The sequence below is a fragment of the Hipposideros armiger genome, unplaced genomic scaffold (assembly GCF_001890085.2).
Source record: "Hipposideros armiger isolate ML-2016 unplaced genomic scaffold, ASM189008v1 scaffold_764, whole genome shotgun sequence".
In the NCBI taxonomy this organism is placed as follows: domain Eukaryota; kingdom Metazoa; phylum Chordata; class Mammalia; order Chiroptera; family Hipposideridae; genus Hipposideros; species Hipposideros armiger.
In genome coordinates this window covers 323,484-337,695 of record NW_017732114.1, presented here as the reverse complement: position 1 = coordinate 337,695, position 14,212 = coordinate 323,484, and the positions used below count along the sequence as shown (strand labels likewise).

Here is a 14,212-nt window from a genome sequence, read left to right as displayed (position 1 = left end):
TTTTTTTTTTTTTTTTTGTTTCAAAATTACTAAGAATTCTTAATCATTCCAAATAGTTATAAGGATGATAAAGATTATTTTCTCCCTGCAAAGCTTTTAGGTTTAGGCTTCTTTATTTTAAAATCATGGCAAATCATCTATATCCAAAGGATCCTATAAATGATCCATTAAAAACTCAGGGCCTAGGGAATATCTCAGTATTCACATTGTCTGTCTCCAGACAAACCTTCTAAACTTATCATATAATAATATCTGTTAGAAGTTCATACAGCTAAGAATTGTGAACTACTTCTAATTCTATCTAAAGACTATAAGAATTAGCTTAAACTATAAGTATTAGGAATATATTTGTGGTTTTATATTACTGCACAAGAACAGACATGTCACATGTTTATACTCATTTCTATGCAATACTCATAACATCCTCATATACTCTGCCATAAAATCTAGTTTATAATAATTTATGATAGTCTGACTACAGATATTTTTGTACGTATCTGTACTAGAGGGAAACTAACATATGCTAACCAATACAAGGAACCAGGTGACTTGCTTCAGTTCAATGGCAGAACACACTTTTATTTTAGCAACTACAGTATCACCTATCTGTTTTATTACTAGATTATAATACAATATAGGGTAACAGAACTCCAATTCTGGATGGGATGATGATAGGATCAACTAAAAGTTTACATTCCCAGCTTCCCTGACACTTAACGTGTTTCCCAAAAAATAAGACTTAGCCAGAGAAGAAGCCCTAGCATGATTCCTTCAGGATACGGAGGGCACACACTCCTCACATGAGGGCTTTATGACCTGTTTCAGGGAGAAGGGTGCTTTTTCCACAAACTCCTTCAGCTTAAAATATTCAGTATGCCAAGGTGCCATATTTTGGCACCTAAAATCATGTGAGGGCTTGTTTTCCAGCTAGGTCTTATTTTTGGGAAAACTGGGTATTAGTGACTAGCAGTGACAAAATATTAAACTTAGAAAGGAAAGTTGAAGTCTGCTGGAGATTTCTGGGCAAGTCTTGCTTTATTGATACAGATGTCACCCCTTCCTCCTATCTACTTTTTCCTTATAGAACATGGACAGAACATGGACAGGATAAATGGAACTACAGCAGCCAAATTACAATAGTAGGGAGAATACAAAAAGATTTACAGAGATATTGGATTTGATATTTTTTTAGCTATGAAAGCAATGCTAGGTTTTGTGGGGGTTTTTTTTTATAGCAAAAAGTTATTAGTTCAAGCCACTATTTAAATGGGTTTTCTTTTACTCACAGCTGGAAGTAGTCTCTACCAATAAAGCTTCATTTTAAAATTCTTAATTTATCTTATAATAAGTGTAAGAAGAAAATAACTCTTTATCCAATCATATATAGTGATCTTTGACTCCTAGTAGGAAGGACCATCTTTTGAGCTACAGTGTATTCATTTGTGCTTCAACGTGTTTTCATGCAGCCAAACACAAAGGAAAAGAATATAACTTCTAGACCAGGGTTTCTCAACCTTGACAGGATGGGTTGGATAAGTTTTTGTTGTTGGAGGCTGCCTTGTGCACTGAAGCACGTTTAGCAGAAACCCTGACCTCTACCCACTAGGTGCCAGTAGCACCCGCTAGTCATAGCAACTGAAAATGTCTCCAGACATTGCCAAATGTCCAGGTGGGACAAAATAACTCCTGTTTAACAACTATTGCTCTAGAAAAAAGCAGTTTTATGTTAACATGAAGTGAAAAACCTAATTTTCCATCACTTTTAGTATCAACATATTTATAACTTTAATATTATCAAAAATAATTTGCAATAATAAACATTATACACAAAATGATGAAAAAAATAAAAATAATGTAAAATATACTTACTCTAATCCAAAAGAACCATATGCCAATATTTCGAATCCCCGCCATTGAAGTAAAAATAAAGTACATAATAATAATTGTTATAAGAATATAATCAAGAGGAAAAACCTAAAAAAAAAAACAACACAAAAAAACGATAAAATTTAGTTCAATTCAATACTCAGAGCTCTAGAAGTCAAATAAAATTCACTAAAATTCCATTATTCATATTTGACAAATGTTTAAAATATCAACCCTGATTTAGATCAGGGTACTATGAAAATACAAAAAATAAGAATCCTCCAAAAAACAATTACCAAACTATTAGCAAATTGTTTAGTACCATTAGCCTAAGAAAAATCTTATAAGCTAAAAATTAAATTTAAATATAGAATAAAAAACTTCATCAAAAATTAAAACCAGGAATTGCTTGAGAAAGTTCACTTTAAGTTTTATAATGTATCCTAAATCAAATTATGTATAATTGAAGAGTTCAGCAATAAACCAATATAATAATCTTTAAAGCAACAAATCAATGTAGAAGTTATATATAAATAAAACGCCCAATCAGCAGAGGGCACAAGCATATATTGCCAAGTAAAGTATTAATAGGTTTTTCAACATAATAATTTGGCAGAGTATAAGAATGTTTGCTAGTGTATAAAATGACTTTTTACTTACTGTTTGTAGTAAAGGTAAAAGCATATTCAGTGGATTACTCAGGTTCGCTCCAAATATTATGAAACCAGAATTGATTCCAGCTGAATGAAGAGCTTTATCCAAACTAAAACAAAAAAGTATACAGACTGATTTTTTATATTATATGACCACATTTTCAGTTAATTTATAATGTAAGCATGAAAATTCAATTGAGTCAAAGAAAACCTTGGATAACAAATTAAATCTCACTTAAATGTCTTATAGACATTGTTCAATTAATAAAACATATAGAAATCCTATCATTATTGGAACTTTTAGTCATTCTTTGAGTTAATGCTGTAGAACATTTCAAGTAAAACAGCTACTTAAGATGAATAGGCTACACTAATGGAATTCAGCATAGAAAATGTGTAACATCAGAGGAATTGTATAAGTGCTTTAGAAAATGTGTGTAGTGTACTTACTTTGACAGGAAGAGAGAAATTACAAACAGCAATGCAACTAAGATGAAAAATATTCCCCAAATGATCTACAAGCCAAAAAAAAAAATTTCATTAAAATATAGCTCTAAAAGTTGATATTAAAAGCACAAAACCATTATGTTCAATATGAATGACTAGTATATGACAATGATCTAACTAAAATGATCCAAGATACATTTTAATTTAGTATATGAGGTATGATAAAAAGATATGATGAAAGCTTAAATACAAAAAGATTTATTATTATAAAAGACACATTGCCATTAATCAATTCAAGTCACACAGTACCAGATTCGGTGAATAAGGTGGATGAGGAGCCTTTCTGTTGTGATCACAAAATACAGTGAATGCTGCTGCCAAGTGCCATCCAAAGGAATGGCAGGGATCTTCAACACAGGAAGCAGCGCGTCAAACCTAAGTAACTGTGTGTGACAAGTTTCAACTTTGAAGTGTAGTCAGGCAGGTGTGAGCGACGGTTGAGAGAAGGTGTGTTTTAAAGTGTGCTATAAATCCTCCTCCATCATGACAATGCTCTGTGTCACACATCACTTCTGGCACAGCAATTTGTGTCAATAAAAACATTGTGATGTGTCCTCATCCACCTTATACACTGGACCTGGACTTCTGGCCCTTCCCCGAAGTCAAAGTAATTCAGGACATCAAGGCAGCCATGACAGCGCAGCTAAAGACACTCAGGAAAGAGGACTTCCAGAACTGCTTCAGAAGGTGACAAGAACAATGGGATATGTGTGTTCGAAGCGAGGGGAAGTATTTTGAGGGGGATTAATGGCAATGTGTCTTCTACTGTAATAATTTTTTTAAATTTAAAACAATCACTGTATTTTTTTTATCACACCTCGTACAATCTTAGGCATTTGTCATCTAAATTTTCTTTGAGATTATTTGAGAAAACATGCACAAAACAGAAAAAGCATTTAAAAGTCTTCATTAGTAAGTAAACAAATAAGACTATTTGTTAAATAAAAGGTTTATATTCAATTAAACTCATATATAAACTTCAAACTTAACTGAAAAGTACATTAAGAGACACGCACGCGCACACACACACACACACACACACACACACACACACACACACCTCAAATCCAAAAATTCATCAGGTTATATTAACGTGTTGTTAAAATATAATTTGGAACATTTTCCCATAAAAGTAATGATGTGTGTATATAAGTATGCGTGTGTGTGTATATATATACACCTATATATGCCATGTACGGGGAGTCCCAAAAAATGTATGCACATTTTAAGAAAGGAAAAAACTGTATTAAAATTGTAATACTCAACATATACTGAAAACAAAAGATAAATACAAGTCATCTGTATACATATTTTTGGCACCCCTGGTATATACTATATATATCAATTACATATATACATATAAAACATTATATAACAGCCCAGAAAAAACTATATAACTGATGATATTCCTGAAATGGAGCACTAGCAGCACTAAAGAAACTGTCATGAAAAATAATATTTCTGTGGAAAAATATGTTAAGCATTGTTAATAAGTGGAATACATTTCCTTCTACTATATATACTTTATATTAGGGGTAGTAAAAAAGACGCAAAAAAATTATTGGAACTGGGTCTCTAAGAAATACAATTTCAGAATAAAAAAGGGGTGAAACCTATGTTCCCAATAACCTAGGCTCTTTTTTTCCTGACATCTTCCCTAAATTCCAGGGACAACTACACTGAAGAGGCCATAAAGCCAAGGCCATGATTACTGAGAAAATGTGTTAGGTGAGCTTTGTGCAGGCATGAGTTACGCTGCTGTTGATTATAAGCTCAATGTTGATGAATCAACAATATGTATTAAATAAGTTGTTCTTAAACACAAGCACACAAAAAACAAGGCTATGTATTGATCAGCCGCTGATTTTCAAGTCCAAATCCAAGCTTTTCTATGTACTTCAGCTTCACTGCTGTACTAATGTAAAGATGAGTTAGATCACTTACAAGTAGATTCACTCTTATGTAAACTTCAGTATCTATACCATAAAGTTACTGATAATCTACAAAAGACCCTGCAGGTTACAGAAATTCTAATACTCAATTACTACCAACATAAAACATCCCAAGACACATCAATGCTAGCTTAAATTAAGCACCTACACTAAAACCCCAAATGTACCTCTAAAATGAAGAGTGATCAAGTAAAAATTTGGACTACACACTTATACTTCTAATAAAATATTTAATAAACCTACTTTCAAGTTAGAAAGAGTCAGTCTTTGCCTTTAGGCATTTTCACATAGTGTGGCCTAAAACAAAGAAAAACCATACATGCTTTAAATATTACTGAGGAAGGAAATCTGCTGCTACATCTTTAAACATAATTCATATTCAGTTTCAGAGGGTTCTAGGATGACAAAAATATGGGTAAAGAAAAATTAAAATATGTCTGTAGACCTTCAAAACAACTAAGCACTGTCAGTGTGTAATAAAATTATATTTCACTGCTTGCTTACCTCATGAAATTTAGGTGTGTTTAGGTTTGCTTATTTGTTGGGAGGTTGGGAGTGAAGTGGGACAATCAGAAACACAAATTTCACTAGTTCTTTATTATGAGTCAGATTCAAATAAACATTTTTTAAAAAGTATATGTATACTAACAATGAATAATCTGAAAAGGAAATTAAGAAAATTCATATAGTATGGAAAAGAATAAAATATCTAGGAATAAATTTAAACAAGGAAGCGAATGACATACACTGATAACTATAAAATATTGCTTGAAGAAATTAAGGAAGATATAAATAAATGGAAAGACATCACGTGTTCATAGATTGGAAGGCTTAATATTGTTAAATGGCAATACTACTGAAAGTAATCTAAAGAGTCATTGCAATCCCTGTCAAAATCACAATGGCATTTTTGCAGAAACATAAAATCCCATTATCACGTGACTCACAGGTCCTCATTTCCAAACTCACCACATAGCTACAGTAATCAAAACAGTTTGGTACTGGCATACAGACAGATTTATAACTAACAGAATAGACCCAAAAAGAACACCCTCACATACATGGTCAAACAATTTTTGACAAGAGCGCCGACCGAGCCAGTTCAATGGGGAAAGGAGAGTCTTTTCAACAAGTGGTGCTAAGAACAGGACATCCACATGCAAAATAATGAAGTTTGACCTTTACCCTTCACCATACATAAAAATTAACTCAACATATATTAAAGATCTAAACATAAAATCTAAACCTATTAGATTCTTAGAAGAAAATTCTTCATGGCATTGGATTTGGCAATGTGGAGGACAGACTGTTCTATTCTACCACAAGCTGGACCTGGACAGAAGGGAGGGTGCTTTTGGTAAACCCCTATAAGAGACTGTTCATAACTGATGATCATTCTGACTTAAATCCCCTTCGTCCTGCTATGTGCTTGTTCCTGGAACAGGCTGTTCTGACGTGGTCAAGCATGTAATTTCCCCTACCTGGTAGCATTCACATACTAGTACCAGTGACTATTGCCCCCTTTTACCCTATATATTTCTTTGGAGCCTGCCAAGTGATGCAGAGATCCATTTTATTTCGCAGCTCCCCAAGACATGCCTCATATGTAAGTTTCCCTTAAAAAACTTTATTAATTACCAGACTGAAGTAGCTAGCCTCTTTCTTCCGTCTTTCCCTGCCCTCTGTTTAAGAAGGTAGATATTCAGTCTCTGGGCTTTTCCTTGGATCTGAATGAACTAATAGGCAATTATTTTTTGCATATGACCAAAAGCACAGCAACAACAACAGAAAAATAGATAATTTGGACTTCATCAATATTAGAACCTTTTGTGCATCAAAGGACACTATCAACAGAATGAAAAGATAACCCAAGAATGGGAAAAATTATTTGCGAATCATGTATCTAATAAGGGGTTAATAAACTTACAACAGCAATAAAACAAACCATTTTAAAATGGGCAAAGGAATTGAATAAACATTTCTCCAAAGAAAATGTACAAATGACTAGTAATCAAATGAAAACATGCTCAACATCGCTAGTCATCAGTGAAAATGGGAAGTGAAAATCAAAACCATGGGATACCACTTCACAAACCATAAGGTTGGCAATTACCAAAACAATGGAAAATAAATGTTGGTGAGGATGTGGAAAAAATGGAACACTGTACATTGCTGGTGGGAACATAAAATTGTGCTGCTGCTGTGAAAAAATTTGTAGGTTCTTCAAAAAGTTAAACACAGAATTACCACATGATCCAGCAATTCCATTTCTAGATATATACTCAAAAGAACTGAAAGCAGGGGCTCAAACGAGTACCTGTACACCAATTATCATAGCAGCATTACTCATAATAGCCAAAAGCTGGAAACAACCCAAATTTCCACCAAGATAGATGAATAAACAAAATGTATTATATATATAGAATGAAACATTATTCAGCCTTAAAAAGGAATGAAATTTTGATACATCTACAAATAGAAAAACCTTGAAGACATTATGCAAAGTAAAATAAGCCAAACATAAAAGGACATGTATAGTATTATTTCAGTTATATGAGGTTCCTAGAATGAGCAAGTTCAGAGAGACAGAATGCAGAATAGAAGTCATTAGATATTATGGGGAGGGGCAGGGGGAAGAAATGGGGAGTTATTGTTTAATGGGTACAGTGTTTCTGTTTAGGATAACAGATCTCTGGAAATGGACAGTGGTGATGGCTGCACAGTATTGTGAATATATTTAATGCCACTTAATGTACCTACAAATAGTTAAAGTGATACACTTTATGTTACATCTTTTACCAGAATAAAAAAAGTCTGAAAAATTATATGTAGTTATGGATATGAATTTATAACTTTCTATGAAAATATACAAGGTATATAAAATAAGGTGTATATACAGGAAAATCTCAAGTTATATTTAAAACCTAATGGATCTATAGGTTACCAAAGCCAATTAGTTGTACAAGCTCAAAGTATGTCCTTCTGTCAAGGGAGAGCTTAATCAAGTATTTAAAGAACATTAGGCTGTATGCTTAGAAATGTGTTCAGTAGTATATATAAATGCTGTTTTACGTAATCTAATTAGATGCTTATTTCTATAAGTGTCTTCAATACAAAACTAATTTTCTCCCTTGAGTTCCGTAGCAGTATTTTTAAGAAGTTGAAAAATCCTACATCCAGAACTATAACAACACAACTGCCATTTTCTGAGCTGTTTACATCAAAAGGCAATGCACTGCATACATTATTCATTTACTTCCTATAACAAAACTAAGGTTCAGTATATAACTCCATTTTAAGGATGAGAAAATCGGGGTCTGGAAAAGTGAATTGAAAAGAAGTTATGTAGCTGTGAGGATCAGAGCAAGGGCTCACAACCAGATGTGCTCATATCTGACAGCCCACGCTGTGAACCTTCTGCTTTTGAATGGAGAGGGGCACATCCTAGGGAATGCACAGCCATGTGAGATCATGAGATCAATAGGCATCTCCTGGGAATCTACTCTTATGGAAAAAAATTGCAGAGGTCGGAATGTTTGCATTAGCAAAAATTTAAATTTAATATATTTTACGATACAACAAACATGGATTATAGCACAGAGTAAAAGGCAATACTACCACAAAATTTTGAGATAGAACATAACTTCTAAGAAATTTTGTATTGGGAGTGCCTCACTCCCTGTCTTAAATCACCTTCAGAATATAGCGAGCACTGCAGAGGGCTAAATGGACTCCCCCTTCTTCTACCAGGACTACTTCGATGCTAATGCTTAAGGACCACTAACAGCATGTGGCTTCCTATTTTTGAATTATACCAACTGTGGAAAAACAAAGAAGTGATGAAAAATAATTTTCATATTTCATTTGAGGGAAAAAAAAAGCAGTGTTTATCCTTTGGCATTCATGGTAAACCTTCAATTACGTAACAGTAAGTTTGTATCACCAGATACTTCTTTCAGGAATGCCTATTACTAATTATTCATAACTAATTATTCCTAACTTAGGACTAGATAATGGGAAGATAGGTAAGAATTCAGAACAATATTCAGGAATGACACATTTATATAGCAAAAGGAATAAATGGTAAACTGATTGTAGTGGAGGTTTCAGCCAGTACGGTAAGGAAAAAAAAAGCAATTGAAAATGTTATCTATCTGAAAGGAAGTAAAACTGTCTTTTAGCAGCTGACATGATTGTGTACATAAAATTCTCCTAGTAATCTATAATAAAACTACTAAAACTAATAATTTAGCAAGGATGCATGATATAAGATCAATGTACAAAAACAAATTTCTACATATTAGCAACAAATAATTGATAATTAAGATAAACAAAATCATTTCCTTTAATAGATATAGATAAATTTATTAAAATATTTGCAAGGCTTTGTCACTTAACACTACAAACGACAGCTGAGAGAAATGTAAGATAACATAAATAAATGGAAAGATGTTCATGAATTGGAAGATTCAATCAGTATTAAGGTATCAACTCTCCCCAAGTTTACTTATAGACTCAAAGTGATTTCAATAGAAATACCCATGGGTGTTTTGTGGAATTATGAGTTGATTCTAAAATTTATATGGAAATGCAAAGGTTTTAGCACAGCTAAAACAATTTTGAAAAAGGAAAACAAAACTGAAGAACTTACACACTTGATTTCATGACTGATTTTAAAGTCCCAGTAATCACATTTTAGCATAAGGACACATAGATCAATGGAGTGGAAGAAAGAGTCCAAAAAAAAGAACCTCACACATCTTATGATCAATTGATCTGACAAAAGTGCCAAAGGAATTCAATGAGCAAAGGACAGTCCTGCCAAAAATTGGTGCTGATACCTATATGGAAAATAAAATAAACCATGACCCTTAAGTCATACCACCCCACAAAATTAACTTAAAATGGACCATGAACCTAAATACAACAGCTAAAACTGTAAAACTTCTAGAAGAAAACACAGAAGAAAATGTTTGCTATAAAAGCTCTCTGAATGACAGTGTTAAGAAAACATAAAAAGCAAGCCATAACCTAGGAGACAACATTCACAATACATATATTTGAATAAGTACTTGGTCCAGAATATATGAAGAATTCTTATAACTCACTCATGAAAACAAAAACCTAATTTAAAAAATGGTCAAGAGATTTCAACAGGCATTTTAGAGAAGAGATACAAATAGCTAATAAAAATACAAGATGATGTTCAATATCATTAATCACCAGGAAAATGCAAATTATAACCATAATGAGATTCTATTACACACCCATTAGGGTAACTATTACAAACAGTTACAACGTAAGAGTTGACAAGGATATGAAGAAATTGGAAATCTTATATTGCTATGGAATGAAAAATGGCACAACCACTTTGGAAGTTTCTTATAAATTTAAACATATGTTAAACATTACACCCAGCAAATGTACTCCTAGGTATTTACCCAAGAAAAATGAATGAAATGAAAACACATATCTGCACAGATTTATGAACAAATGTTCACATCAGTGTTATTCATAATAGTCTCAAACTAGAAACAACTTAAATCTCCACCAACAGGTAAGTGGATAACCAAATTGTGATTTGACACACACTGGAAGGCTACTCGGCAATAAAACAGAAGGAACTACTGAAAAAAATGTAACAACATGGATGAATATCAAAAATATCGTGCTGGGCAAAAGGAACCCAACAAAAGATTATGCACTCTATGATTCCATTTATATAAAATTACAGAACACACACAACTGAAGTATAACGACAGAAGTACATTAGTGGTTGTCTGGGGTCTGAGCTCAAGGAATCAAGGAGAGACATACAGTAGCTTTTGGGGGTAATGTGGGTATTCTCTCTCTATATATATATATATATATACCTGTATTTGGCAACATCAATCTGCACACTTAATGAAATTGATTTAAAAATCCCTCTAAGCATATGTTCAGTGAAATGGAACAAGCATGTTTAAAACAAGGCAGTTAATATTACAGACCAGGTTATAAATGCTCATAAGAAGCTATAAACAAGTTAGTATTAAGAAGATAAGGTTAGGGAAGGGTTTCACCCTAACTTTGGTGCCATGAAGAAAAATCACCTTGGGAAAAAGGGCTGCGGTGAATCTTAAAAAAAAATGTACTCTAACAAAAGATTAAAAGAGTGATACATAGAACTAATTGATTATGGTATATTTTTGAAGAACTCTGTCAAAAGAGGAGCTTTTTGAGGTGAGCATTAGTGCATCTCCTCATTTCCTTTCTAATTATAAGAGGAAGACCAAGCAGTATCAGAACTCAACCTGACTGATCTTTGATGGGGTTCTATAAAACACTTTTTATTAATTTAGCCAAAACCCACTTTCTGCCTTCATCTTACCTAACTTTCCCCAAACCAGTCTATTGACTGTACTTTCTGAATTACACTGTATACTAGTACTTATGGGATACAGAACTCTGGCGTTTGCAATGCTAGATACAGAACAGGCACATATGGAAGTCTGTGGCCAGCAGGTCTAGCTACTTTTTAGACTCAAGGTCATATTATGATGAACTTAATTCAGTTTAGGTACTTAATGGTTAGGTACCATAGCACCAAGAATTCAAGACTGGCAAATGATGGTTTAAAAAAAAAAAAAGTAATGATTTTTCTATCTCAAATAATACCTTTTCACATATTTTTAGCCACATATCATCTAACAATAAAACAAATTCTATTACTTTCATTTAGGGCTCCTAAGTTCTATCACGAGTACCAAATCTCCTATTTATAGAAAAGTACAACTTGCAAAATATGCTATCAGCATACTACATTTATACTTACCTATATTTTAACTTACGTTTCCCAACTCTGTTCACATAATACTTACATTACATGTGAGTAAATGAAGTTCAGACAAGTTACATACCTTGCCCAAACTACCAAATGACAGAGTTGTGATTCCAAATCAGATTATTTTAACTCTAAAATCCATGCTCTTAAGTACCTCAAAAAGGGAACTCAAATTCCCTAAGAGGTACTCTATAAACTTGAAAGAAGAGTGACAGCATAATTTTTAAAACTCTATTTACCTTGAGGGGCCGCAGAGCACCACAACATTTTGTCCACCAGCTGTTTTCAATGAATTCTAAGTGCCTCTCTCTTTTCCTAAGTGTTCGTAACCTTTCTTCAAATTGTTTTAAGGCGCGTTTATCCCTTGCTGGCAAAGGTCGACCATCTTTGCTCTGCAAACAACAAAACAAAAAAAAAACAAAAAACAAAAAAACAAACAAACAGTTTTTTACAATTAAGGTCTTAATAAAGTACCCATCAGATTTAGCAAATCAAGCAATGAAAAAAGTTTTTTTTTTGTTTTTTTTTTTTTAAAGATTTTATTGGGGAATTGGGGGAGGGGGAACAGCGTTGGGGAACTAGGGAAGGGGAACAGACAAGTTGCTGTCCTTTTGTTCTTCATTCTTGTTGTGGGACGTCGCTTCAGTGGCCCATGTTGGTATTATCATTGCACTCTTCCCAGGTGAGGCAGATCGGTTGCCAGCCACTGGACAGCCGCTCCTGGCGGCTTTTGGCAGCTCATGGTAGCTTACGGGAGCCCACTGCAGCCTATGCCTTCACTGGCGACTCATGGCAGCCCAGCTCCAGGTCAAGCTATTGTTCACCATCTTAGCTGCAGAGGACGCAGCGTCACTGGCCCTAATGTGGGATCGAACCGGGGCCCTGCTGCTCAGAGCTGGCGTCCCAAGCCAACTCTTAGCCAACGCGCCACTTGGCCGGCCCAATGAAAAAATTTTTTAGGTTGGATTTGACTCCTTAGGCAAATTTACAAATTGAAAAAAAAAAAGACAACTTCAATGTGACAATACACATATCTGAACCAAAGTCAGCATCAAAACGTGGATTGTGTATGCAGTAAACAGTTCATTTAATACTGAACTTCCTCTTGATCCATGTTTTCCAAATATATGGTAAGTTATGTGGAGTGAGAGAATCTGTTTTTAAAAACACAGTTTTTTTATGGGCTACTTTATGTAGTTTGTTCAATTAATCTTGCTCAGTTCCAAACTCCTCCTTCTATCCCTTATCTTAACATATTTGGCCCCACTTCTCTCCCTTTGGTCAAGTGATTGTGTTATATTGTACCTGAACTGATGTTTCTCAGCCCCATTCAAATACCATCAGAGAGATGTAATACGAGTATGTGGCAAGCAGAGCTTTTTATAACAACTGCTAAGAATTGGCACTTCCTTTTTCTCCAAGTACATTTGCAAATGAGCCATGTTTTTTTTTGGTCAACCTCAGATAAATTCCCTTCTATGTTTATGTGATGCTTACTGTAACCATGAGCATATATCTTTCTCATGGTGTCTCACAGATATACTTTTCCACTTGAACTCCCCTGCCCCTAAGTGACTTTAATTGGGTATAATAATAAACTACAATAATAAGACAACTGCTAAGTATAAAAAAGGCGAAATGTAAATTTGTTCATTTTATTGGAAGGAACAAGAAAAATATTTACATGGGAGTATATTTTCAAAATGTAAAGACATTGGATATTAGAATGTTAATATCCCTATTAAGGTTAAATGGGCTCTTAGCAGATATACAACATATTGCTCTCCAACATACCCTAATGCAGCCTCAATCTATAATAATAGATATAATGAAGACAATACCCAAATACCCTTTAATAAAATCTCTTGACATTATGACAGTGCCCTGCTCTTCTGGAACCAGCCATCCTCTTCCATGCCTTATATTATTGCTTCTCAAACTTTATCATGCATAACAATCACCTGAAAAGTTTGTTAAACACAGATTTCTAAATCCTACCCCCAAGAAAATATGATTTAGTAGATCTTGGATGGGGCCTAGAATTTGCATTCTACCAAATCCCCAGGAGATGCTGATGCTACTGGTCCAGAGACCATACTCTGCATATGCTGAACTAAATTTAATCTTCACTCCTTTACGTCAAGTTCATTAGGTATTATCAAGTTGTATCCCCAAAAAGGGAACCTTACCGAAAGTTATTTTCTGAAGGACAGAAGAATAAAACAAACACTCCCTTCTAGAAAATAGATCTGGGTAATAATATTTCAATTGTGTGGTATGAAAAGGGTTCAGTACGTTACATCTCAACCATAACAGCCATTCTAATACCATTTCCCTGAAAATAAGACTGGGTCTTATATTAATTTTTGCTCCAACAATCTACATTTGTACATTTATTCATGTACAAAAAT

General features: G+C 33.8%; 1 protein-coding gene across 1 annotated transcript in view; it reads right to left on the bottom strand.

Moving 5' to 3' along the window:
* The window catches only part of LMBRD1 (LMBR1 domain containing 1), a 116,299-nt gene that overhangs the window by 22,853 nt on the left and 79,234 nt on the right, over nt 1-14,212 (bottom strand). The window contains 5 exon segments of the mRNA XM_019628231.1: nt 166-214; nt 1,820-1,974; nt 2,527-2,629; nt 2,970-3,034; nt 12,041-12,193. Of these exon segments, the coding sequence (XP_019483776.1) occupies nt 166-214; nt 1,820-1,974; nt 2,527-2,629; nt 2,970-3,034; nt 12,041-12,193 (525 nt within the window).